Consider the following 25,828-nt stretch of genomic DNA (forward strand, 5'->3'; position numbering starts at 1 on the left):
TTATGGGATTTTCCTGATAAAAATAAATCGCTCCAGAGTTCGAGCTCACAGACGGGATTTGGGTGGTGGTGGAGGTTGTTTGGGGGGAGAGGGGGTATGGGCAACAAGTCTAACGAAATAATAGTAGTATATGACCGTTTTCGAGCCACGTCTTTGAAGTTCGCACTTTTACAATAGAACTCAGGCGCGTACACAGGGGGATGTGCAGGGTGCGCGCGCACCCCCTCCTCCCCCCCCCCCCCTGGCGGCCATAAAGTTTGTCATTTCTTATTAAGGAATATTCATATACTATGCTTCTTCCATATAATAACTATAACTGTGCACCCCCTCGGCCAATCCTGGGAACGCGCCTGGAATGCAGATTCAAAGCTATGCAAGAATCCTATATTTTGAAGCAGGAACTTGCCATTTAAATAAGCATCTGTTTAGGCTAATACACAGAAATGAAGCTCTCGCGGGATTTTACTGTTTTGGTGGTGGCAAAGCATTATCGTGTCGACCATTACCGCGCGAAGACAGCAGGGGAGACCTTCCCGAAACTAACAGTGTTGTAGAGAATAAGAAGTCCGAAAGGAGTAGTTTGTGTAAAAACTGATTAAAAATTGAACCATGATTCATCAAAGGACAAAAGTGAGCGCTCTTGTGATACCATAACATCCGGGACTTTCCATCACCTAGGACTCTGTGAATCTCTCACACACCGAGACACGATAGTATGAGTCATACCCCCCCCCCCCCCCCATAGTATGAGTCATCCAGCCAGAAAGTTCTGAGGCTAAGGAAGGAACTTACAGGGGTCTAAATCAATGATGAGATCTTCAGTCAGAAATGAAGCAGGCAACCGGGTGGTTCTCCAACTGTTTTCTCCTTCAACTTGAATATTTTATAGTACTTAGGGAAGGGTCATTATTTAACGGGGGGCTGCTATGTTTGGGGGAGGGTTGCTATTTTTTGAGCATCGATTTTGAGTAGGGCCTCAATTTCTGATACAGGGTTTAGGGGAGGGCCTTATTTTTAGAAAAGGTTCAATTTCCAAAGCTCCTAAAAGACTGGAATTTTAATTTTTTCTGTGGAGAATCTCAGAAAACCTACAAAATAAAATAAAATGTGATCCCTTCTTCTGCGTGCACTTTCCTGACCTTGGTTTGGCTGGCGTTGAAATCATTTTCTCCCTAAAGTGTGGCCTCTACTATTTTCATCTGTTGCAGTCATTTGGTCTTATTAACTCCCATCTATGAATTTAGGAATTTCGATTCATGTCAAATTCCCCCCCCCTACTAACTATTCAGATTGGTTGTATGAAAACATATTTAAATAAGATTTTAAGTGGGAAGGAGTTAGTGATGCTGTTTTTCATTTAGGTTTAAACAATAATTTGCATTTAATATATTTGAAAATCGCAAAATTTTCATGGGGGAGGATGCCCCCTGACCCCCTATACAATACTATTTACACCCCTGAAAAATGGGCTCTAAAAAAAATTTTCTCCTGGCTTTGTTGTGTTTAAGGCCAGCTCCGTCGCCCCTTTATGGGCATGTCTAAGTCAGTGCCCCCTCTCCCCCTCCCCCTCCCCCTCACATACAATAACTTTAAGTTCTTTTTTATTTGTTCTGGGGGAGGGCCTTAATTTTTGGTCGCCTTTTTGCGGGAGGGTCATCATTTTTGTGCTTTCTATATATAACAATTTCTTGACTCACTGGGTTGAATTTTTTCGACGTTTCGGCAATGCTGCCTTCAGCAGGATTAACGGTAAATAATCTGTTAATCCTGATGAAGGCAGCATTGCCGAAACGTCGAAAAAAATTTAATCAAAAGACAATCACTGTACAGGACCAAAAACACTACTACAATTTTTGTGTTTTAGACTGGGGGAGGGTCGCAATTTTTTAACAAGAAAATAATTCCACTTAGCAGCCCTCCCCACCCCCCAAATAAATCATAACCTTTCCCTTACCAATTTGAATACGTAAAGTACACCGCATCTAATAAAGCAAAAAGTAAGCAAAAAAACAAATAAAGTTGTTAAATATATTTTCAACATAATAACTGACTATAAATAAAAAAAAACAACTATTCATAGTCGTCGCAAGCACGGTAGATGTTTAAAAACGCTGAATAAATGTTACTTTATTAAATTCGAGAAAAAAAAACAAATAAACCTTAATAGATTAAGCAACCTGATGGTTTCATTTCTAGACAAAGCGAACGGAACTGATATTTAGGGCAGGTGGCGAATTGACAAATGAATGGATGGCAAATGGGTGGAAATTGCCAAGATAAACGACAACGATTATTGAGTTTAGAGCAGTTTGCCAGAACGCAATAAAGAAAGAGGCAACGAGGTCACATTAGGAAGAAAAACTTTCATTTTGCCCATTCAGGAACGTCGAAGGTGAGCCTAAATTTCGATTTTAGTAAAATAAAATCTTTGAGATTTTGCAATGAAGAGGATGCCATTACTATAGATCACTTGATAGCTATGCGTTTACAGTACAAAAACCTAAACAAATATTTCGTTAATCAATAATACTGGTCACCACAAAACCAACTAAGTTGTTGAGTGTGAAAGAAACCAAAAACTTGGTCCTTATCTTACTAAACATAACTAAACAAATCGGGATTATGTTTGGTATGAAATTTTAAGAAAAACGCAAGAGTTTTAGTGAGGTAATGTCTTTTGCAATATTGATTTGCTTTGTAGCTTTTATTTTTGTTTGCATTTTGCTAATGTATTTGATGCAAGTTTTAGCCAAAAGCATTGAGCAAGGTGCTAATTAAACCAAAAAATAATAAAAAATAAAAAGAAAACTTTAAAGCTTTACCCGTAAATGCCAATTATGCCGCCAATTCACGCTCTTACACTAATTCAAGTAAAAAACAAAAATACTTTGAATCAAATATCGTTATATATACCGCGCGAACAGAAAAACCGTGAACAGGCGGTAACGTGTACGTCTTTCAGCCTGGGAAGTTCTTCTGTTATCAGACTGCGTCCGCGCAACACACGATTACGCTGATGGGCACATTCGTTTGCATTCCAATTCTAATCGTAGTTGGTTGCTATGCGAAAGTATTCCTTGTACTGCGGGCTCACGCCAAGAATATGAACACACGTCGCGGTGAAACAGTCAACAGCTCGCTAAGGATCACGGTCGAGGATATCAAGGTAAAGAAGAGCATACAGATTCAATATGGAATATCTTTGTGCAAACAGCACCCAAAAAAATAGCAAGGGTGGCGCAGCTACATCAGGGACGGATATCTACCCCCCTTTTTGTGTAAAAAAAAATCGAAAAGTCACTTTGTTTGAAGAAAATAAATGTCTGAGGGACGGCAGGTACTGTCCATTCTCATTCGCCAGCTTGACGAGCGTGAAGAATTGTAAGATCTATGTAGCGACCTATCAAGAACCACTGGACCAGTTATAGGCCGTCTAGCCGCCCATTATCCTCTCCCTCCCCTCCCCCCATTTTGACATCCTAGACCCGCCCCTGTTAATGCATGTGTTTAAAGGAAACGAATGCTTAAAGGGACAGTACCATAATCTCGACAGTGTGTACTTCCATTTAGTTAGATGCTTAAAGATAATGAAAGCTTACAGGGGGCGGCATTCTCGGGACCCAGGACGTCGCGGAGTTCGGGGACACAGGAAGCGCGCGAGAAAGAATCTTTCGTTTTCGCGCGTACGCTCGCTTCCGGTCTCCCCGTCGCCCTGGGTCCCCGTGGATGTGGGGAAGGTACCACAATGGCGAAATTGGTTGCACTATTGTTTACTTTAGACGTTCAAAAGGGTCGGTATCACAATGACAACAGTGTGCTTAAAGGGAATGGATGATAAAAGGGGACGGTGCCGCAACAGCAAGAGTGTGCTATGGTAACGGTGTACACGCGCTTTGTGAATGTGCACTGGACAACATTTCATGCCTTCACCATTCGGTCTCACTCTCCACAGGTAACCCGCACGCTATTCGCAACTGTAGCCACGTTCCTTCTGTGCTGGTCCCCTGTGGTCATCATAGAATTCGTGGATGTCGCACTTGGCGCCAATCTTCTACCGCGCCGGGTATATCTATCCTTTACGTTTGCGGGCTCTGCTCATCAGCGGTCAACCCCATTATCTATGGTGCTATGAACAAGAAGTTCAGAAGAGAGTACAAAAAAAGTCCTTGGTTGCTTTGGAAGCAGGCTTGCCGTAGGTGTTGCGCCAGCAATTCAAAGTGTAGTCTACTGCACATGTTAAATAACGGTTTATATTCCTGACCTCCTCAACTAGGAATAGAAAAAAAAGCAAGAAACAATGTTTGTTCAGACAAATCAAGTCACATGACTAACTTCGCAATGTAGATTCACAGAGTCGGCTTGGCGTGCCAAGAGGCTAAAAAATAGATATAGATGTATAAAACGTTTAGTAATCTTTTATTATATTTGCACCAATATTTACAATCTTTTTTACAAAATTGCACACGCAAACAAATACCACTAGTGCAAAATGTACATCGCATTCACGTTAAAAGATATTTACACCTGACATGTGAATACTGTATAGCATTACAAGTAATCCATTTCCTGTGTGGCTTTCATAGCTTGTAGCCCCACACTTCCCTCCATTCTTGTGCCCTCTCTCCAGCGCTCTTTCTTTCACAGATATCTATACACATCTAATCGTCGGTCTGTATATTCACATCTACGCCGAATTGTTTGGACACGTTCTTGAGCTGTCGTTCGTATAAAACATTGCGTTCAACAGCCTTTTTGTAGTTGTATTTTAAATCTTCGATTTCCTCAAAGAACGCCGGGTCAAATGCCTCCAGCTCCTTCTGTAACTGATGAAGAAAATAAAAGGGTTATTTCTATGGTTTCTTGCTACGTTCCGGGTTTTAATGCAGTTTGCAATATTCTGCGAACTCTAGCCGAAGATGTCAATATTCTGCGAACCCTTGCCGAAGATGTCAATATTCTTCGAACTCTTGCCGAAGATTTACGCCTTATACATTCCGTTATTGGAGAAATTTAGCACCGCGTTTTTTTTCTCGGAAACGGCAAACGTCAAACCTCTGGGTGTCACGTGGCAAGGCCTTGCGGTCAAGTTTGCAGTCTGCGGTTCGCGTTTTGACCTCAGGAGCACCGTCTAGCGGTAAATGATTTACCTCAGCAGTTTCCCCCTCAAATTTTCTATGCGCTCATGTTTTCACGAATTAGTGTTCCTAATCATTTCACTCTTGAAGGAATAAATTTTCATTGACAATTTGTACAATTACTAATGATTTTGGCTTCGTTGAAGTCGAGCACATGTTTTGCACTTTTTGCCGCCAAATGTGCTAAACTACGTTTTCGCCAGTACGTCAAACCACAAACCGGTAACGGCTAACCGCGGTTTGCCGTTTGCTGCTTGCTTCGCGATGAAACGCGATGCTAAATGTCTCTATTCAAAGACTTCGAAGAGTGTTTATTGGCTACCACTTAAATAAATTCCAATCACGCCATCTTTCCGCAAGACACTGACCAATCAAAAGCACTAAATGATGAAATTCCTTTAGTTTGAATGACGAAATCCAGAGCGCGATTTAGTAGTTGTAAAGTATCAGATTTCGCAGAATATTGAGAATCGCAGTAAATATATGCCAGTTCAGAGTCTCAGGAATGACCCGGGAAGAATGGGTCGAGTCTGACCCATGGGACCAAAATCCACCGGAAGTAAAGTCTTCCCATACAAACCTTTGTATTGTTTGCACGATATGGGGTGTGAAAACTCGCTTCAAAATACCATATTTTACGAAAATATCGAGGTTTGTATGGGGAACGATCGACTTCCGGTGGATTTTGGTCCACTCGACCCATTCTTCCCCAGTCATCCTTAAACTTTAAGTCAAGGGAAGGTACTTACTCGAGTTACTTCGTGGGAAAGTCGATCTCTCTCTAGTTCCACTGTTTTTAATTTTGTTCTGCAATGAAAAAAAGTTATAAACGAATAACCGTAAAATTGAAAACAACGAGAGAATGTGAAATTATGAGGATTAATCCTACCTCAGTTCTACATCATCCGCCACCATTTTATTATAATTTTTTACTTTGTCTAAAACTTCCTCTTTATCCTGTAAACGAAAAACAAGTCAATGGATGTATCCAATTAGTTACAACTATACAAGATAATAGTATAATAGATTTGCGGGATGACTCAAGGATAGTTTACGGGATGACTGGAGGATAGTTTTCGTGATGACGGGATTTGCGGGATGACACGAGGATAGTTTACGGGATGACCCGAAGGTGATTTTCAGGCTGAGTTTGGACCTATTTGGAAAAACGCTACAGTAATTTGAGGAATTGAATCAAGGGGTCCTTGTTACCAGGTCGTTTGGGAGTTCGCCTGCTTGTGCCATTCGCCTTAGTTCCCTCATTTGCGTTATTGTCTCGTCTTTCTCTGACTCAACAGTTGCTAGTCGAAGTCTGTGTTTTAAAACAGAGTTAGGTTGAATATACCGTGAAAGGTCTATCACGCTCTCGGACAATGATTTAGGAGACGTGAAATATGCCTTCAAAATATCAAAGAAGAAATTCTGACTATCTAGAACTGCACTAATACAATACTGATTGTCATAGGCATAGGGCTGAGCATGTGATACAAATGGACTATTTCGTGTGGTTCAGGCTGTAAAAATGGTAGATGTTTCTGTGGTTTTCCAATATTGCTCCCTCCCAACTGATGGCCTTCTATTTGAACGTTGGTATGCAGAACGAAATATTCGGGATTCTGCAAGTAGGTTATAGGCTTTATACCTCGTTCTCTGAAGTTCTTTCACGAGATCTCTATCCCCTTGCACATCAGAAGGGAATCTTTCCAGAACATCGATCTGAAAATAATCGAACTCAGCGAATAGAATAATATCTATCTATCTATATATATATATCGGTTGATAATGATCGAAGTGGTGATAATAATCATGGCGATAGAGGTGATGATGGTGATAACATCATAATAATCATGGTGTAGATGATAATGATGGCGGTTGATGGTGATCAAAGTGGTGGCGATAGAGGTGATGATGATGATAACATTATGATGATCGTGGTGTAGATGATGATGGCGGTTGATGGTGATCAAAGTGGTGGCGATAGAGGTGATGATGATGATAACATCATGATGATCGTGGTGTAGATGATGATGATGGCGGTTGATGATGATCAAAGTGGTGATGATAATCATGGCGATAGAGGTGATGATGGTGATAACATCATAATAATCATGGTGTAGATGATAATGATGGCGGTTGATGGTGATCAAAGTGGTGGCGATAGAGGTGATGATGGTGATAACATCATAATAATCATGGTGTAGATGATGATGGCGGTTGATGGTGATCAAAGTGGTGGCGATAGAGGTGATGATGATAATAACATCATGATGATCGTGGTGTAGATGATGATGATGGCGGTTGATGATGATCAAAGTGGTGATGATAATCATGGCGATAGAGGTGATGATGGTGATAACATCACAATAATCATGGTTTAGATGATAATGATGGCGGTTGATGGTGATCAAAGTGGTGGCGATAGAAGTGATGATGATAATAACATCATGATGATCGTGGTGTAGGTAGCGAGGTACTATTAAGGCAAGGTGTGCGGGGGGATGTCAACTGAATGGAGTTCTTTTACATGGAGATTTCATTGCAAAGCTAACCAAGACAATAACACACCGTTTCCTCCAGTTCCTGCTGCTTCTTCAGGAGTTCTGTCTCTCGTTGCGCAGCAGCCTTGAGGTAGGCCTTGATGTCCTTAAGAAGGTTCGTCTGCAATGGTATGATATAGAGATTTAGATCACACATATTGTGATTCAGATCACCCATATAGAGATCAAGATCACAAATACTATGATTCAGATCACCCGTATAGTGATCGAGATCGCAAATACTGTGATTCAGATCACACATATAGAGATCTAGATCACAAATACTATGATTCAGATCACCCGTATAGTGATCGAGATCACAAATACTGTGATTCAGATCACCCATATTGAGATCTAGATCACAAATACTATGATTCAGATCACCCATATTGAGATCTAGATCACAAATACTATGATTCAGATCACCAATACTATGATTCAGATCACCCATATTGAGATCTAGATCACAAATACTATGATTCAGATCACCCATATTGAGATCTAGATCACAAATACTGTGATTCAGATCACCCATATTGAGATCTAGATCACAAATACTGTGACTCAGATCACCCGTATAGTGATCGAGATCACAAATACTGTGATTCAGATCACCCATATTGAGATCTAGATCACAAATACTGTGATTCAGATCACCCATATTGAGATCTAGATCACAAATACTGTGATTCAGATTACCCATATTGAGATCTAGATCACAAATACTGTGATTCAGATCACCCGTATAGTGATCGAGATCACAAATACTGTGATTTAGATCACCCATATTGAGATCTAGATCACAAATACTGTGATTCAGATCACCCATATTGAGATCTAGATCACAAATACTGTGATTCAGATCACCCATATTAAGATCTAGATCACAAATACTGTGATTCAGATCACCCATATTGAGATCTAGATCACAAATACTATGATTCAGATCACCCGAATAGTGATCGAGATCGCAAATACTGTGATTCAGATCACACATATTGTGATTTAGATCACACATACTGTGATTCAGCTTACCCATTCTGTACCAGATAACAGAATCTCGACAAGAACAAAACCTAAAAATCCCCTGATCTTATAGTAAAATGCAGATAACTCAAACCCTGGAGAACTCAAACCCTGGAGAACTTAGTTTTTTTCTTTACATTTTTCCCAATCCTTTTTGTAGAAATTCTTTCCAATTACTTATTCTTATTGCTCTTGTAGGTTCGAGTGATCGAGATGTATTTGGTTGTTGAAAACCATGACATTGACAAAATAATGTAATCACAGTTCGGGTGATAGAGCAGAATGGACAACCTTTTTCTCGAGTTCAGCCTGCAGCTTCTGAACCTTTTCCTCGTACACTTTGGGCAGCACGACCGACTTCCACTCCTTACTGTCCATCCCTTGAAGGTTAGTACCCGACAACCGCACCTCGGCCTGCAATTGTAGATAACAATAGAATGTTAGATAACAACAGCCAAGCCTATGGCGTTCTGTTCGGGGTCGCTGTGGCGTGAGGCAGAAGGGACTGGGGAAAGCCAGCCCAGGGAAAATTTATTGTGACGTCACATAGTCAGCCGCACCTCGACCTGCAATCGTAGAGAGCAATAGAATATTAGGTTACGACAGCCAAGTCTATGGCGTTTTGTTCGGGGTCGCTGTGGCCGTGAGGCAAAAGGGACTGGGGAAAGCCAGCCCAGGGAACAAGGGGAAAATTTCTTGTGACGTCACATAATCATTATTATCACAGCCTTTTTTCTGCCGCTTTGTCCGGGATTTTTGTGGCTTTCCCAGAGGTAAAAGGGGTTGGAAGACCCAACCAAGAGAACGAGAAAGTTTCTGGTAACGTCATATCATAAAACACAAGAAATCCCAGACACCATGGGAAACCTCAAAAGAACTCCAAAGTCTAGGCTTACATAAAGCACATTTTATCGTATCTAGGTCAAACAAAGCCAATTTGTATTTTTTCCTAAGCCTAATCCATGATAACAAATCAAGAACAGTAAAACATGTTTTGTGAAAACAATTTCCGCAAAAAGATTTCATGGGATAATGTTTTAAGGAGTCATACCTCTTCCGTTTTTGTCTAGGAAACAAAAAAAAAAGAAACAACAATGTAGGATCTTGGTCGACACTGCTGCCCTAATGCACAGATCTCTGCGTATTTTGCCATCAAGTAGAAATCCACGTACTCAGTCACGTGATCTACCTGTTCGAGTTCCTGCACAAGACTGGCTTTTGTCGATTCCAGGTCAGCGGTTGCTACCCGTAGCTTTTCGCTCTCCTCCTTCTCCTACGGACAAAGACGGGGATGAATGCGTCAGATAAAGGACATAGGTGATTCCATTCGAGAAACACTTTACATCAATAAGGATGGGAAAGGACTGGCCAAATTTAGTATCAATATACACCTATATTTAAAAAAAAATGGGTAGATGTAAATATGGCGAATGGCGAATAGAAAATGACAGTTCTAAGACTAGGCGCTACTTATTGTATTAATGCTATTTGTAAATTTTATTTGTTTTCGTCGTTCTCTGGTGTGATTATTTTGGCCTGAAAATGCCACTCAAAAAGGTCACGTGATCAGTTGGTACAAGTCCCCTATTCTCGGGTCCCAACCCTATATGAACAGGCCATTCCAGCTATAAGTTTGCGCGCGCATAACCATAAAAACCTACCTCAACTATCAGAATGCAGCACGCACTTTTTTAAGCTTTAACCAGACGAAGGGCGCGCTGCATGCCGGTAGTTGAGGTAGGTTTCCATGGTGAGTTCGTGCGCATGCTTATAGCTGGAATGGCCTATTAGGCGTATAATCAATGTTTCCTACCTTCTTGAGCTCCTTTCTGAGTCTCTCGTTCTCGGTCATAAGCTTGCCCGTGTTCTTGCGGTCCGTGGCACTACCGGAGACAGCAGTGTTGGGTGTGGCTTTGAGCCGGTCGATCTCATGCTGTGGAAGAATAGACGAATAAAACTTATAAGCGAGTTCCGGGAGCCATGGAAGATTCAAGGGGGCGGTACCCTGCAATCGCCATTTCCACTAACAACGCTTTTGAACTAGGTGTATGCTTATTTCAAAAGCTTTGTTTCAACCTCCGGGAATTCCCTCAGTTTTGAGATAATGCAATGTTCCCGTCTAACAACAACGAGGCATGCCTACCGTTAATTGTAGTATTGAATACTCCTTTTGTTTTTTTCTCACCAAACAAATCTTTATTATCTAAATATTATCTATCTTTATTATACAAATCTTTGCTTTCCCTAGATTCATCAGTCTTTAGATCAAGATATGAAACACGAAACCTGAATACTGACACTGTTGCTCGCTTCGATCTAGTAACTTACACTAAATTGTCTGTAAAAACCGACAAAACGCTACTAAATATCAGAAAGATCTATTTGAAAAGCCAAGCCGTTTGGCAATGTGTGCTACCAAACGGAATAAAAAGCATTCGGCGCACCTCCGTGCAACTTCGTAATAGGAACTTTACCCAAAATATGGACACTCATTCAAAACGAAAACAACATGGTGAGGAATAACATCTCTTGAAAAAGGTGCAGTATTTCCACAGGACCCCGTGACGTTGCACTTTACCTTGAGTCTCGTGTTCTCCTTGAGCACCGCAGTGTATTGTGGGGCACCTGCGCCCGCAGTCTTCTTCAACTGTTCGTTCTCGCCTTGTAGCCTCTCCACCACTCTGCGCATGGCAGCTAGAACTCGCTCCATGTCCTCAACACTCTGACCGCCAAGACCCGTACCCAGGCTCTTCTGCGCGTGAACAAAGGAATACCATCAATTCAAAACAACTTTTAAATCTGCTAGATTTTGCCGGCTTTCTAGATTTTTGTGGGGAAAAAAGCCTGCATACTGAAAATATGAAAGAGGAATACAGAAAAAAAAGAGCCGACAAAGACCAGAAAACAGCCGGCTATCGCTGGCAGCTGGCCGCTATTTTGAACCCTGTACGAATATGTTTGAACTGTTGCTCAGGTATAATGTAATTTTAGATACTTAGGCGGTCCTTAGCCAATAAGGACCTGTGTAAGAAGTCGTATTATTATTATTTTTCTGCTGTTAATGTTTTTTTTCTACCTTTCTGGCTTTTTCCCTCTTTTTACTAGATTCCAGCTCGGCTTTGAGGATTTCCACATACTCCTGAAGATCTTCCACTCGCGCCTAAAGAAATGCAAATGGTTATTTTGGACTTCCCAAAGAATGCTATGTAATTCTTTAGATAATGCAGACCAACCCTCTGCGCGGGAGCGTAAAATGCCCACCCCCTTCCTTACAATAGACACCTAACCTTTAGTCTTGGGTTCTCTTTTCGCGCTTGCTCGTAATCAAACCGCAACTCCATGTTCTCCTGGAAAACAACAAGAAAAAAAACGTGTCGTGTTAATCATCTCACAGAACCGTTAGTTTTTTACTCGAATGCTTTCGTTGAAATCTGTCGCTCGTTTTCACAAAAATATGGTTGCTTATAAATCTTTTACTAGATGCTCAAATTGTTATAATCGATTTATAAAAAGATCGGCAAGAGGAATATCGTTGAATTTCAACAATGAAACCCGATTTATTTATTAAAGCAAATTTATAAGGGTCATACATTTTGTTTTCGTATTACGGTCCTTTTTTTCCCCAAACGTCGACCTTCGATTTATGTCAATTATTCTGTTTAAATTTCTTGTCTCGGTGCAAATCGGTGAGCTGGTGACATGACACAAATGTTTCAAAAAGTTATGACCTTTTAGACCTCAAGACTAAGGCAATCGTTTTGATAGTAAATATATATTTTTTATAGCAAACAAACGGAACACATTTGTCGTCTGACTCACTGAGTGTGTTTATAGTATGTATAGTCGTGTGGCTAAAAATACGTCACGACAGCATTATGTGCATACCATTGTATGGTAAGCTGTAATGAATTGGTTCCCAAGCGACCCAAACAAAGCCAAGCCGTGCTATCATAATGACGTTTTTGAGTCGGAATATGTTTGTTTCTCTCGCCTCTATACCGATACAGGTTGTTGCAGACTTGGGCAAATAAACACACACATACACATATCTTTTATCACACCAGGAACATCAATACATTCTCTCACAACGATTCATTGCTTGTATTGGGGGACGTAAAAGATCCGCAGGGATGTCGGTCCTTGGTTCCATCTTCAGTGAGACTAATTCTCCAACATGATTACAAATGCCGTGAAACAGTCCGTATCAATCTACTCAAACTCAGTCTCACAGGAACCGCCTAGAGAGCCAAACAAACGCGTTTCAAAGCTTCATTTCACAGGTTTTATAGGATGTTACAAAGCTTCTTTATTTTTGTTTTTCTTTTCAATATTTACTAGCGAATTGATCCGTTTTTTATTCGCTCCAGCTTAAGTCCATACATTTACGCACACATTTTTTATATTCTTTATATTCGTTGAAATAACCACTGACTATCAAAGCTATATTCGATTTTATCGATCTAATCGTTAAAAAAGCTCAAGTAGATCGTAGATAGGCCCATGCAAGCGGATTTATTTTAGCGGGATCTATAGCTGTTTGGACGACACAATAGCAGCTAGCAGATCGCATTTGGTTAACAGGGCTGTCAAAAAGTACGGAAGTAACCGGCTGTGAGAAGATTGACGCTAAATTAGCTCATTTAAACATCAGACAAAAGTGGTCGGCGATGAAACGTGTAGCCGGGGGAGCTCCGGCACCGGTGGCCGCCGGCTTGTTTTGACAGCCCTGAGCTAATGCTTACACTGACCTGTCTCGCCTCCAGCAGCTGCTGCTGTAGCGACTGGTTCTTCTGGTGCAAATCCCTGTACATGCCGGCGTCCGCTTGGTCGATGGAGCGCTACGGGAAGATCACAAGTGTGGTAAACATCTTACAAGGGAACGGACCAGTAAGAATTATGCCGCGTGTTTGCTAAATGGACCGACTAATCTGAGAGACTTTCGGCCCATTTTAGTAGTGAATCGAGTTTTACGTAATAGAGGGGAAAGAGAACGACACGCGCGCTTCTTGAGGAAGAATATAATAGAGATTTTTGCTGTGTTGTCAATAATGTGACGTGTTGCGTGACACGAATACTGCGTGGTGAATCATTTACTTGAGACTTTATGCCTCCGTTATGCATTAAAAAATCTGGATCCGACTTGCGTGACATTGTTGTTTTAGGCTTTGTTTTGAATATTGGAGCCGTTGTTTTTTACGGGATGCTTAAATTCCACAGTGTTTCAAGATAACTTAATACCACTCCTAAAAAGTCCACCTCATTTTTAATTTTTTTTTTGCGACAGAAATTAATTCGTCCGTAGGATAAAGAAAAGTTTTATTATAATCAAACTTATAACTCAAAGCTTTTTTTTAATTTCGTAAACACACTCTACAATCGTATGCAGATTTTGTCAGATTGTGTGTAACACAAAGCTTTTTCATTTTGTAAACACACTACAATTGTATTCAGATTATGTCAGATTGTTTTTGTCTGTGTGCAGATTTTGTCAGATTTTGTGTATGGCGTGACACTCCTTGTGTATTGCGTGACAGACCTGTTCCGTGACGCGCTGTGACAGCTCGTTCTCTAGAGACTGCACTGCGTCTTGGAGCTGGTCGTTCCTCAGCTGCAAGGCCTCCATTTGGCGATCGTGGCCGAGGGTTTGTTGCCGGCGCAGGTCCTGGTTCTGGAGAATAACAATACTAGTCAATCATACTATATTAAAGGTAGCGACGACAGAGCAAAAAAATGGCAAGTTTTCCCAAAATAGGGTCTGGTTAACTTCGGTAAGCTTGAATTTTTGCATAGAGGTTCCTTATGCCATGTTAACCAACATATCAAAAGGTGTTTTTCTCTAATGGATTCGTCTTCGAGATATGAGGCTTGAAGTGCAATATTCAAATGTTCAAAGTATAAATTCTCCTCGTTTGTAGGGATAAGTCGAGCTCTGATCAGAAATTAAGTTAAGCTTTTGGTCAGAGGAACTCCTTGTATGTGGAATCTTGAGCTTATATATTAATAATTGGAAAATTTCATGCCTTTTTTTTTGCTCTGTCGGTAGCGACTAATACAGATACATAATTTGAGATTCATGTACTCGTAAATGAGGGGCAGTGTCTGTGACGTCAAAACCCTTAGCAATCACAGGAAACCCTGAGAACGCCTGGGACTATGCTTCCTTCTTCCTTAAAAGTATAAATTCTCCTCGTTTGTAGGGAGAAGTCGGGCTCTGATCAGAAATTAAGCCAACTTTGCTCGCGAATATCTAAATTTCACATCTTCTAAATTTCTTAAAAATTTGGAATTAAGCTTATGGTCAGAGGAACTCCTTGTATGCGGAATCTTGAGCTTTTATATTAATAATTGGAAAATTTTATGCCATTTTTTTGCTCTGTCGGTAGCGACTAATACAGATACATAATTTGAGATTCATGTACTCGTATATGAGGGGCAGTGTCTGTGACGTCAAAACCCTTAGCCATCACAGGAAACCCTGAGAACGCCTGGGACTATGCTTCCTTCTTCCTTAAACCCCTCCCCCCGTTCCAGTAGTAGTAAAGCTTTATTTAGACACGGTATACTCTCAGTTATGTATAATAGTTATCATATTCCCTCGAGTGTGAAAATCTTGTTCAGTCTTCCAGTCTAATTCTTTAAATCGTTCAAATCCTTCCTTTATCATCCCCTCCCTCATTCCTTCATCATCCCCTTGTCGACTGTGAAGATCTTGTTCAGTATAATTCTACTAATTCCGTTTAGACCAATTAACTCCCCTCCCTCCTAGTTCTATTATCTCGTTTAGCCCAATCCCCCCACTCTCCCGTCCCTCCTAGTTCTATTATCTCGTTTAGCCCAATCCCCCCACCCTCCCATTCCTCCTAGTTCTATTATCTCGTTTAGCCCAATCCCCCCACCCTCCCGTCCCTCCTAGTTCTATTATCTCGTTTAGTCCAATCTCCCCACCCTCCCGTCCCTCCTAGTTCTATTATCTCGTTTAGCCCAATTCCCCCACCCACCCACCCACCCACCCTTCTCTTCCTCACCTCCTCCTCGAGCGTGAAGATCTTGTGCTTGAGCTCCTGAATGAAGTCATCTGGGGGAGGTCTCGTCACCGCCGTACTCCCGACTCGCGCGGCACTAGACACAGATACAAGTTTGTTACTACGAAAGCCACCGGCGAATGGTTCTTGACGAGCTCTTTCAAGCTTACGAGTACCCCCTTTTTATGCTAAAATAGAATTTTTGCCACGAGCAATCAGCACCTGGCATCACTTGTGTACTGCATGCCAGGTGCATTGCGTGACCGACATATTGCGTGACTGACGAGAAGTCAGCATGAAGCGTTCGCCATATTGGAAAGTGTGAGTGCGCGCAAAGCATCATGGAGCTGACAGCAAGGGAGTAGCCTGGGGACGAGGCTAGGCCTTAACGGTTTTCCTTAGTACCTTCTCAGCCTACTCTGCAGTCCCGTCTTGTCTTTCTCTCCCCGGTTCACCGCCTCGCGCAGCATGCTAATTGTCTTCTCGGCTTTCTCAAGCTCCTTGGTTTTCTCGGAGAGTTTCTCTCGGAGAGTCTCGACTTTTTTGTGCCATTTCTTGCCTTCTTCCCAACGCGCCACTTCCTCGCCTCTCTTTGATGTCTTAAAGGGAAGAATTGTTTTATTTTTTTATTTTTTAACAGGCTTTACCTATGTAACTTGAGAATACGTGTAAAATTTTTAAATTTCCCCTAGCCTGCAAACCGGTTCTCCAGTGGGTTTATTGGAAAATTTCGACCGAGTGGAGAGTCGGCTGGCCGGCTACACTTCCCCCATTTCCGTTTTCTTCGCTAATGAAAAGCTTAAACGCGATTCCAAATTATACGAATAATTGTAGTAGAAGACGAAGAGGGAGGAAAAGGGGACCATTCTGTTTCTTATTCTCCGCATCCTCCTTCTTGTTCTCTAATTCGTGTGTAATTTCAGAGTTCTACAGTATGAGGACAGTTTTGTGTGTCCAAGGTGTCCTTATTTACAGTGTTTCAATGCATAAAGAAGCTTGAGGGGCCCGAAGGGGTCCTAATCAACGGGGTTCTATTGTATGAGGACGGTTGTTTCGGGTCCAACGCAGCGGCATAGTCAGGACTTTTAACAGGAGGGGGTCCAAAAGGCCATTTGAAGGCTTTTTCTCTCGTATTTTAGTTAATGCCTCATAATTTACTGTATTTCTGGCTGCTAGAAGGCGGGCTCGGGCCCTCTCCACCCGGCTACGCCCCTGCAACGGTGGATGTACTTATTTAATAGCCTCTGCCAGCCGCCATATTGTCATCCTAGCAATTACCAAGAGTGAAAAAGCATCTATTTCCATCGGCTGATCTGGGAAAGCCAATGCAATATTTTCGATTGAATTTAGTGAATAAAGTATTAAACTTTGATTTCAGATGGTTATTTCGAGACTTTAGCACATTATGTGCCTCCAAAAATAAGATGAAAACAATAACAAAGGTGTGGCTGACAAGGGCTCTTTAAATGGGGTTTAACTGTACAAGGGGAATTGTGTGTCTCGAAGGTGTCCTTATTAAAACTGTATAGGGGGAATTGTGGGTGTCCAGGTGTCCATAATAACGAGGTTTAACTGTACAAGGGGAATTGAACTTGTCCCGAAAGTGCCTTATTATCGAGGTTCCACTGTACCTTTGTTCCGCGGTCCTCGTCCCTGGGGGAAATCTCCGCGGAAGGAGGGACCGCACCCTCGACCTCCACCGTCGCCGCTGCCACCACCTCACCCTCCGCACGCTGGACCTTCAGCTGCTCCTGCAGGGACTTCACCTTTTCGCGCAGCTTGTCTGCCTCAGAGGTCGCCCGTGTTGCCTGCAACATGCGGCAAGCAATATGATCTCTTTACACGAAATGGTAATGATAGCATTTTAACTATTGCATCAGGCAGAATTCATCTGTGCATACCTTTCTCTTCTCTGCTGCTAATTCCTCGGCTTTTCCGTCAAGTTTCTGTTCAATCTCGTGAAGCTCTTTCAGTTCCACTCCGAGTTTGTTGATGGCGGAATCTTTTTGTGCAAGTTGCTAAGAAAAGATGAAGAGGGTATAGGTAATAATATAACAGAGGGAAAGGCAATGCAACAAAACATAATGATCAACGTAGTTCACGTTACATTACCTCCTTCAATCGTTCCTTCTCGCCTTGCAAAGTGGACTCTTTCTCTTTCTGTCTCTTCAGTTCCCGCTTGAGCTTCTCCATCCGCGATTGTAACTCTTCTATTCGACTCTATAGAATGACATAATGGACAGCGTGAATGAGAGTTTTAATTCACAGGAACTTCAAAAGCAGAAAGATTACGGCGTTCACTGAAGCATTTGCCTCGCTGATTGGATAATAAAATTCGTGTCAATCGTACTACGTACGTCCCTCGCATTCTTATTTACTTTTTTTAGACTATCAAGGTGACCACGGTAGCGCGCGTCCCACTGTAAACGGTTATACTGTACCTGTAAGCTAGACGTTTCCTTTTCTACAACGTGCTGCACATTAACCTCCTGCTCCGCTTTCTTGGCGTGTATCTGGTATGTATATGAGAAACGCCAATTAAAGGGGCAAGGATTTGTCTTTCCGGGGGCTACGGTTTGCTCAACCTTCAGCTAAGAGACGGCAGCTATCAGTTAAAGGGGTGGCTTCAAGAGTTTTCTGTGGGCCACGGTTCACTTAGTAATCCGCCACAAGAGGGGAGATTGAGCTATCATTTAATTTAAGGGACAGTGTCATGAGTTTTCCGTGGGCCACGGTTTACTCAATAATCCACCATTAGAGGAGAGACCGTAGCTATCAATTAAAGGGGTAGTGTCATGAGTGTTCCGTGGGCCACGGTTTACTCAATAATCCACCATTAGAGGAGAGACGGTAGCTATCAATTAAAGGGGTAGTGTCATGAGTGTTCCGTGGGCCACCGTTTACTCAATGATCCACCATTAGAGGAGAGACGGTAGCTATCAATTAAAGGGGTAGTGTCATAAGTTTTCCGTGGGCCACGGTTTACTCAATAATCCACCATTAGAGGAGAGACGGTAGCTATCAATTAAAGGGGTAGTGTCATGAGTGTTCCGTGGGCCACGGTTTACTCAATGATCCACCATTAGAGGAGAGACGGTAGCTATCAATTAAAGGGGTAGTGTCATAAGTTTTCCGTGGGCCACGGTTTACTCAATAATCCACCATTAGATGAGAGACCGTAGCTATCAATTAAAGGGGTAGTGTCATGAGTGTTCCGTGGGCCACGGTTTACTCAATAATCCACCATTAGAGGAGAGACGGTAGCTATCAATTAAAGGGGTAGTGTCACAAGTTTTCCGTGGGCCACGGTTTACTAAATAATCCACTATCAGAGGATAGACAGAAAAACTGCATTCGAAATGAATGTTGCTCGTTGCTCCTTGATAATAATTACTTCCAACGGCTTGAGGATAAACCGAGTAAATTACTTGTCCTTGATACGTTTTGCCAGGACCTGAGACATACCTGGACGGCTTGAGGATAAACCGAGTAAATTACTTGTCCTTGATACGTTTTGCCGAGACCTGAGACATACCTGGACGTTCTCCTCCGCAGTCGTCACCATATCCGCTCTCAGCTGAAGCAAGGCCTGACTTAAAGACTAGAAGAAACAAATCATATTAGCTATTCTACAGCTGAAAAAAAGAGAGCCAAACTCGATAACTGCTAGCAATGATTTGTAAGTCTCATTTTCATAACGACGGTTTTCGAGGAAAAGATAAGATAATGATGGTGATAATGACGATTTAAGAAAATGATGATGACGTGAAAATAGTGACACTTATTTTATCAAGCCTTATAACTCTATATTCAGTACAAAATGATGCAAAATTTCGCCCTCTCAGGTGTGATATTTGTAACCCTCCATGGTAAAACGTACACTATGGTTTTGAGATTTCGTGCGCACGCCCACGCACACAGTGCTCACGGAAAGAAATTCCGTGAGCACGGTAAGAAATTACGTGCGTTAGGCGTGTATTTTTGAGCCTTCGCACGGAAAACCATAGTGTTCGTTTTCCCATGGAGGGTCACATTTCTTACAGCTGTTATCTTACCTTTTGTTGCTTTTCCTTCAGCGCCAGCTGGTTTCTCAGCCGTTCGACCAGCGCTTTCATGGTCCGTGTTGGGGCCCGTTCATTTGCCTCCTTTGCTACCTCAAGTTCCTCCTTCAGTACCTCAATCTGTAAATACCAAAACAAAGAAAAGAACATGGACTGGCTGCCACACTTTAGTCATGCATTTGTTTCTGATAAGGTTGCACTCGAGAATCCATGTTTCTAGACCCGCAATGGGTAATGTATGCATGTTGAATCCTGGTCTTTGATATATGGCTATATGCTTATTTACTTGATGCCCATGCCCATGAAGCAATGCGGGTTGCGAAACATGGTTTCTCCGAATTTGAAATAGCCCCAATATTGTATTGCTCGACAGACCAGAAGACAAAACAATGCTGGCGAGCACTTCGCAGCACAAATAGAGCTTACTTTGCTGGGCCAGCAATGTCTGTTTTGCACGAGGCGTTAGTGTCTTTGTACAGCAAGTTCATGAGCCTGCGTCTCGCCGGTAATACTAGCGCTGATTGCGCGGTGTTCTATCAGGTTCAATGAAACGTGAAACCGGACAATTGAACTCAACCATTACGTACCTCCTTGTCTCTCTCGGAGATGACCTGGTCCTTGCCATTGCTTTCTTCTTGGAGTTTTTTGATCTGCTTCTCGTGCTGGTCCTTTTTACTATGAATGCGAAAAGAAGTCACCATCACCATCGCCATCGCCACCATCACCATCACCCCAACCATCAACATCAACCCAACCATCAACATCGCCATCGCCATCGCCATCGCCATCGCCATCGCCATCGCCATCGCCATCGCCATCGCCATCGCCATCACCATCAATATCACCCTAACCATCACAATCATCATGACCATCATCATCTCTCGGATCCTGTCGAGAGATTCCCGTGTCTCTAGTTATGTAATCAGGGAATGACAGTGATCTATAGGTAAAAAGACTAAGAGGTTGGGGTGTGCTGTTCACAGTAAGCACACCACCTCGATCGTCTTCCCCCTCAGTAGACAACAGACTGTACAAATTGCGAAAGGCCACAAACATAAAAGTGTATTTGGTAAATTAAGTATAAAACTATTTTTTCAGATTGTTGTTTTGAAATTTAATCATATAGTTTGTCTTTCAATGTTAATAAAACAAGTTCACCAAGTCAAAACTTGCGAAATTTTGTGTTTATTTGCGTTTCGTTTCGCAACTTCCTGTGTCAAATCCAGACTTGTGCTGATTCCTGTTTGGCCACTACATCACAACAGTTAGTCAAAACGTGAGACACCATGTACTGACTTGCGTTTTGTCAGAGCTTTACCGTTTGTAGTCCTGCTTCAGGGTGTTGACAGTATCGTCATGTTCTCGTCTGAGTTGAGACAGCTCTTCTCTTGATCGCTTGTATTTCTCCGCTGCTACGGCTAAAGCATTGTCCTGCTCTGCTACGGTCTCTTCGAGTTCACCAAGGCGACGAAGCTATAGACAAAGAAAGAAGAAAAAAGCAACGCAATAAGCAAAGTATTTTATACTATCATGTTCTGTAGTCGTCGTTGTTCTTGTGGTGGTGGGTACGGTGGCGTTCTTTATAGTGCAATGCGTGTTACCGTGGCCACAAAGATAGCCTGCAAGCCGGCTCACCCGTGTGTTTTTGTTGTGTAGGATCCCCGTGGCGCAAAAAATCAAGAATGGAGGGAGGGGAAAGGGAGGAGGGAAAAAAGAAGAGCCTTTCCACCTCGCTTTTTTCCTCGAACAGGAATCCCGAGCCCCTCCAAAACAGGAATTTTCGAATGAATCCACTCTAGAGCCAACGGAGAGCTATGCGATGTAATGTAATGTAATGGTTTATTTCATCGCTTTTGCGGCAAATGCTGAATTACGGCGCAAAGTTTAGAATTAGTCAATTAGCATGGGAGAGTCACCATTTTGATTCCGTGGTGTTCTGATATAGACTGAAGCATTTCTTTGCCTCGCTGGTTGGCTAGTGGAGTTCATGTCAACCAGACAATACGTTTCTCGCATCCTCATTGGTTACCTTCACAAAATGTCAAAGTTACCACGCTAGCGCGAGTCGCACTGATTTTCATCCCGTGGTGTTCTGATATCTACTTAAGCATTTCTTTGCCACAATGGTCGGCTAGTTAAGCTGATGTATTGGCTTACTTGATTAAAACGGCCAAGGTGACCACGGTAGCGTGCGTCGCATTGTAAGGGTTTGCGGCCATAATTTGTACGTATGGTCTTCTTGATGGTTGTTCTGGCAATTGTTATTGCTGTGGTGCAGTGGTGATAGTAGTAGTAGTAGTAGTAGTGGTAGTGGTAGTGGTAGTGGTAGTGGTAGTGGTAGTAGTAGTAGTAGTAGTAGTCATAGTTATAGTTACTATTATCGAAGTTGTTTTAGTTCCTTCAGTGTCTTGTATCAAACAAACCTCGTTTTCGGTAGGAACGATACGCCCAGTAGAGCTGACGGATTCCTGACAAGAAAATTAAGAATAGCGTAAGAAAAGAGAAAACAAACACACATATAAACAAACGAACGAACGGTATCGAACGAGACACGTTTTTAACAATGGGAATGTATTACCTTATGTAGCTTTTGCTTTAGAAATTACGATGCAAGTCAAGAATGGCTTCAATGACAAAACCAGTGATTTATTAACGAAAAACATCGCAGTTGCACAGCGAGAAGTCGAGTAAACGCCGCCAGGCACGAAAAGGCAAATACGGTACCCGGGCTTAATGCTAGGTTATCATGAGGTAATTATGCACGTGTAAACGTAGCCTGCTGTAGCAAGACTTTCCATGAGGAAAAAAAAAACAGTACGAGCGCTACTTTTTGCGAGGTTAAACTCTGCGCAAGGTCAAACTTTCTGCTGAGACCTAAGAAAACGCTTGATACGCAGGCTAGTGTAAACAATAATTCACAAACAAGCTTTGCATGACACTCCAATACCTGAAGTAAATGCTAGGTTCTCGTGAAGATAATGTGCACATGTAAACGATGCTTTACAACCAAGGCTTCAACGGCTCATTTCTAATACCAGACATTAATGCGCGGCTCTCATCAGCACAATATGCAAGTTAGAACGAGGCTTTACGTGCCTACCTGATGCATAAGCTTGGTTCTCTTGAATACTTCGTCTGACTCGAGATGCAAGCGATCCTGCAGCAGCTGTATCTCTGCTTTGTGTTGCTCTGCTTGTGACTGAGCCTCGTCGCGCGCTTCTCTCAACATCTCTTGGTATTTACTCAGAGACTCTTCCTTACGAGCCAGCATTTGCTGTAAGACAAAAATTTTAGCAGGCAATCAACCAATTTTCCATTGCCCAGTATCCATATAAAGATTAGATCTTCAGGGCTTTGTATGATAAAATCCATGCATTGGAGTTCAAAATCATCGCATTCTCTTTGACGATTACAAATTCAGAGATTAACTTTTCGAGAATTTTATTGGTCGCAATGTACCACGTGATTGATTCTGTCCAATTAAATCACTGTTGGGATATAAATGTCGTAAATTAATTGTAAACTAGTGCGAACTTAAGTACTATTTTTCTTGTAAATAAATATATTTAGCTACCTGTAAACTAGAGACGGTAGTCTGTGCGACTTTAAGGGCTTGCTTGGCTTGGTATTCATCTCCTTTATCCTGCCTTGCTGCCTTTTGTGCAGTCGCAGTCACTTCGTCGCGCTCGGAGATTGGTAAGCGGAGCCGAAGTTCATTTATAACCTGAAACACACACAAACGTCAATTTTTTTCGTATTACAAGACCGTGTTTGGGAGGAGACGAGAAATACTTATGGTTTGACATGGCATGGCATGGTAAGTTATGGTATGGTGAGGTATGGTATGGTGTGGTGTGGTATGGCATGGTATGGTGTGGTATGGTGTGACATGGTATGGTATGGTATGGCATGGTATGGTGTGGTATGGTGTGACATGGTATGGTATGGTATGGTATGGCATGGTGTGGTATGGTATGGCATGGTATGGTGTGGCATGGTATGATATGGTGTGGTATGGTATGGTGTGGTATGGTATGGTGTGGTATGGTAAGTTATGGTATGGTGTGGTGTGGCATGGCATGGTATGGTGTGGTATGGTAAGTTATGGTATGGTGTGGTGTGGCATGGCATGGCATGGTATGGTGTGGTATGGTATGGTGTGGCATGGTATGGTATGGTATGGTATGGTGTGACATTGTATGGTGTGACATTGTATGGTGTGACATGGTATGGCATGGTATGGTGTGGTAAGTTATGGCATGGTATGGTGTGGCATGGTGTGGTGTGCAAAAGTAGGACTGAATAAATATTTTTGACAAATCCAACCCCATAGCCATCCCAGACACACCTTATCCTTCTGTGTTAACCTTTCCTCTGACTGCTTCAGGGCTTGTTCAGCTTCTTCAACTTTCTACAAATAATATAATATTAGCAGTATTGACATGTTGTAGCCATAGGGCCGATTATCCAAACTTTATACAAATAATAATGAAAAAAAAAAAGGTCGTGGTCACATCCTTTAAAAGAACATTACCACGGTTGCATAAAACGAAAAAGCGAGAGAGATTTTTTTGAGATTCTTCGGCGGCTTTAAGGTATACCGAGTTCTCAGATTCATTGCTTTTGTTGGAATCTCTTTGGCTGGGAACGGTCCCGAGGGTAGCCGGGGTACGCCGCCATTTTATACTCCCATTCAATTCCGAGTCACACAAAGAATGCATTTCCATCGGCCAATTCAAGAGAGAAACCAAGATATTTTCAATTAAATATCTTCAATAACCAGACTTCATTCGTAGATTGTTATTTTGAAGGTTGCTTGCAAATAAACCGTGTATTTTCAATGATAAACAATAACAAAGGAGTAGTTGATCGACATTCTTTAATATCCGGCGAACTCTCTTCAATAATTCCCAACCGCTAAGCCGCTTTTTGGTTTCCGTCATTCAAACTGACGGAATTTCGTTAGGTGCGTTTTGATTGGTCAGTGCCTTACAGAGAGGTGGCGTGATTGGGCACCGTTTCAGTGCTGGCCAATGAAAACGCTTGGTTTATAATAACGGAAGTCAGATGGCAATAAAGCTGCTGGACATCGTCGTCGAGAGTTGGAAAAATATTGAAAAGCGAGGTAATATGATACTTCTCTTCCTTTACCCCCTTTACCTTCCTCAGTCGATTGTTCTCCTCCCTGGTGCTGATGATAACACGGATGTGTTCCCTGATCTTCCTCACCGCCAGCTCTAGCTGATTTGCCACAGGGAGGGAGGGGTCGGGCAGGGATCCAGTGGCTTCCTCGAATTTTTGAGCTGCGTTCATGACTTCACTCTGCTGCTTTTCAAACCTGGAATTATTTGGAAACTACAAATAAAGGCCCGATTTCATGTTTCTCTTAAAGCCGCATTGTCACCAGTTTACTTCCGGTCGATTACCTAACAATATCCGATGATTTTTAAACGCGAAAAATATTTCAAAATATTGAAAGCAAAGTTTCTTTGAGGATGTGATTGATAATAAAAAGCGGATGGCCTGTTTAATATCTCGGATTTTAATAGATTGTTTTGTCTTTTAACGGTCGAGGTTTCCGTCGGACCTCCGGAAGTGAACTGGTGACAATGCGGCTTTAATGAAACGACATTGGGTAGTAAACGATAGCAAGAGGGCAGACGATGGCAAGGCCATGCTTTTGTTTTCTATCCAGGCATGCTAAGATAATCAGGGGATTCTTCAAAGTCTGTGGCCATCATGAGATGAGCTTCGATCCTTCTAATGAACACACCTGTCAATCATACGTTCAAGCTCCACCTCCCTCTGTTCCCATAGCAACTGTCTTTCCTCGTGGTGCTTAGTCATCTGCACGATGTCGTCCTCGTAGTCCGAGATGGTGCGCTCGTGCTGCTTGTTCAGGTTCTCCAGGAATCGACACTGCTCTTTCATGCGATCGATCGTTCGGTTTAGTTTCAGGTCCTGGAGTCGGATCTCGTTCATCTTTGCGTGCCATTCTGTTACCTACCGAAATGAACAAAACTCTGTATGTCGCAATTCTGTCATCC

General features: G+C 42.2%; 1 protein-coding gene across 3 annotated transcripts in view; it reads right to left on the reverse strand.

Annotated features, from left to right (window-relative positions):
- Nucleotides 1-4,399: 4,399 nt before the first annotated feature.
- LOC5512717 (centrosomal protein of 290 kDa) overlaps nucleotides 4,400-25,828 on the reverse strand; it is a 60,429-nt gene continuing 39,000 nt past the window's right edge. For 2 of the 3 annotated variants that reach the window (XM_048722676.1, XM_048722678.1), the window contains 31 exons: nucleotides 25,555-25,784; nucleotides 24,942-25,119; nucleotides 24,130-24,192; nucleotides 23,356-23,505; nucleotides 22,882-23,055; nucleotides 22,205-22,249; nucleotides 21,100-21,254; nucleotides 20,369-20,456; nucleotides 19,776-19,901; nucleotides 19,256-19,321; nucleotides 18,162-18,233; nucleotides 17,833-17,940; nucleotides 17,622-17,738; nucleotides 17,352-17,528; nucleotides 16,126-16,319; nucleotides 15,724-15,817; nucleotides 14,235-14,366; nucleotides 13,447-13,536; nucleotides 11,986-12,045; nucleotides 11,775-11,858; nucleotides 11,277-11,450; nucleotides 10,512-10,631; nucleotides 9,888-9,971; nucleotides 9,259-9,264; nucleotides 8,990-9,112; nucleotides 7,701-7,793; nucleotides 6,778-6,851; nucleotides 6,348-6,447; nucleotides 6,025-6,092; nucleotides 5,885-5,942; nucleotides 4,400-4,823 (listed from right to left, as the gene is read on the reverse strand). In XM_048722676.1, the coding sequence (XP_048578633.1) occupies nucleotides 4,659-4,823; nucleotides 5,885-5,942; nucleotides 6,025-6,092; nucleotides 6,348-6,447; nucleotides 6,778-6,851; nucleotides 7,701-7,793; nucleotides 8,990-9,112; nucleotides 9,259-9,264; nucleotides 9,888-9,971; nucleotides 10,512-10,631; nucleotides 11,277-11,450; nucleotides 11,775-11,858; nucleotides 11,986-12,045; nucleotides 13,447-13,536; nucleotides 14,235-14,366; nucleotides 15,724-15,817; nucleotides 16,126-16,319; nucleotides 17,352-17,528; nucleotides 17,622-17,738; nucleotides 17,833-17,940; nucleotides 18,162-18,233; nucleotides 19,256-19,321; nucleotides 19,776-19,901; nucleotides 20,369-20,456; nucleotides 21,100-21,254; nucleotides 22,205-22,249; nucleotides 22,882-23,055; nucleotides 23,356-23,505; nucleotides 24,130-24,192; nucleotides 24,942-25,119; nucleotides 25,555-25,784 (3,468 nt within the window). In that variant the 3' untranslated portion in view covers nucleotides 4,400-4,658. The remainder of the gene's footprint in view (nucleotides 4,824-5,884; nucleotides 5,943-6,024; nucleotides 6,093-6,347; nucleotides 6,448-6,777; nucleotides 6,852-7,700; nucleotides 7,794-8,989; nucleotides 9,113-9,258; nucleotides 9,265-9,887; nucleotides 9,972-10,511; nucleotides 10,632-11,276; nucleotides 11,451-11,774; nucleotides 11,859-11,985; nucleotides 12,046-13,446; nucleotides 13,537-14,234; nucleotides 14,367-15,723; nucleotides 15,818-16,125; nucleotides 16,320-17,351; nucleotides 17,529-17,621; nucleotides 17,739-17,832; nucleotides 17,941-18,161; nucleotides 18,234-19,255; nucleotides 19,322-19,775; nucleotides 19,902-20,368; nucleotides 20,457-21,099; nucleotides 21,255-22,204; nucleotides 22,250-22,881; nucleotides 23,056-23,355; nucleotides 23,506-24,129; nucleotides 24,193-24,941; nucleotides 25,120-25,554; nucleotides 25,785-25,828) is intronic. The other variant, XM_048722677.1, reaches the window with a different exon arrangement.

Source organism: Nematostella vectensis, chromosome 15, assembly GCF_932526225.1.
Source record: "Nematostella vectensis chromosome 15, jaNemVect1.1, whole genome shotgun sequence".
Lineage (NCBI taxonomy): Eukaryota > Metazoa > Cnidaria > Anthozoa > Actiniaria > Edwardsiidae > Nematostella > Nematostella vectensis.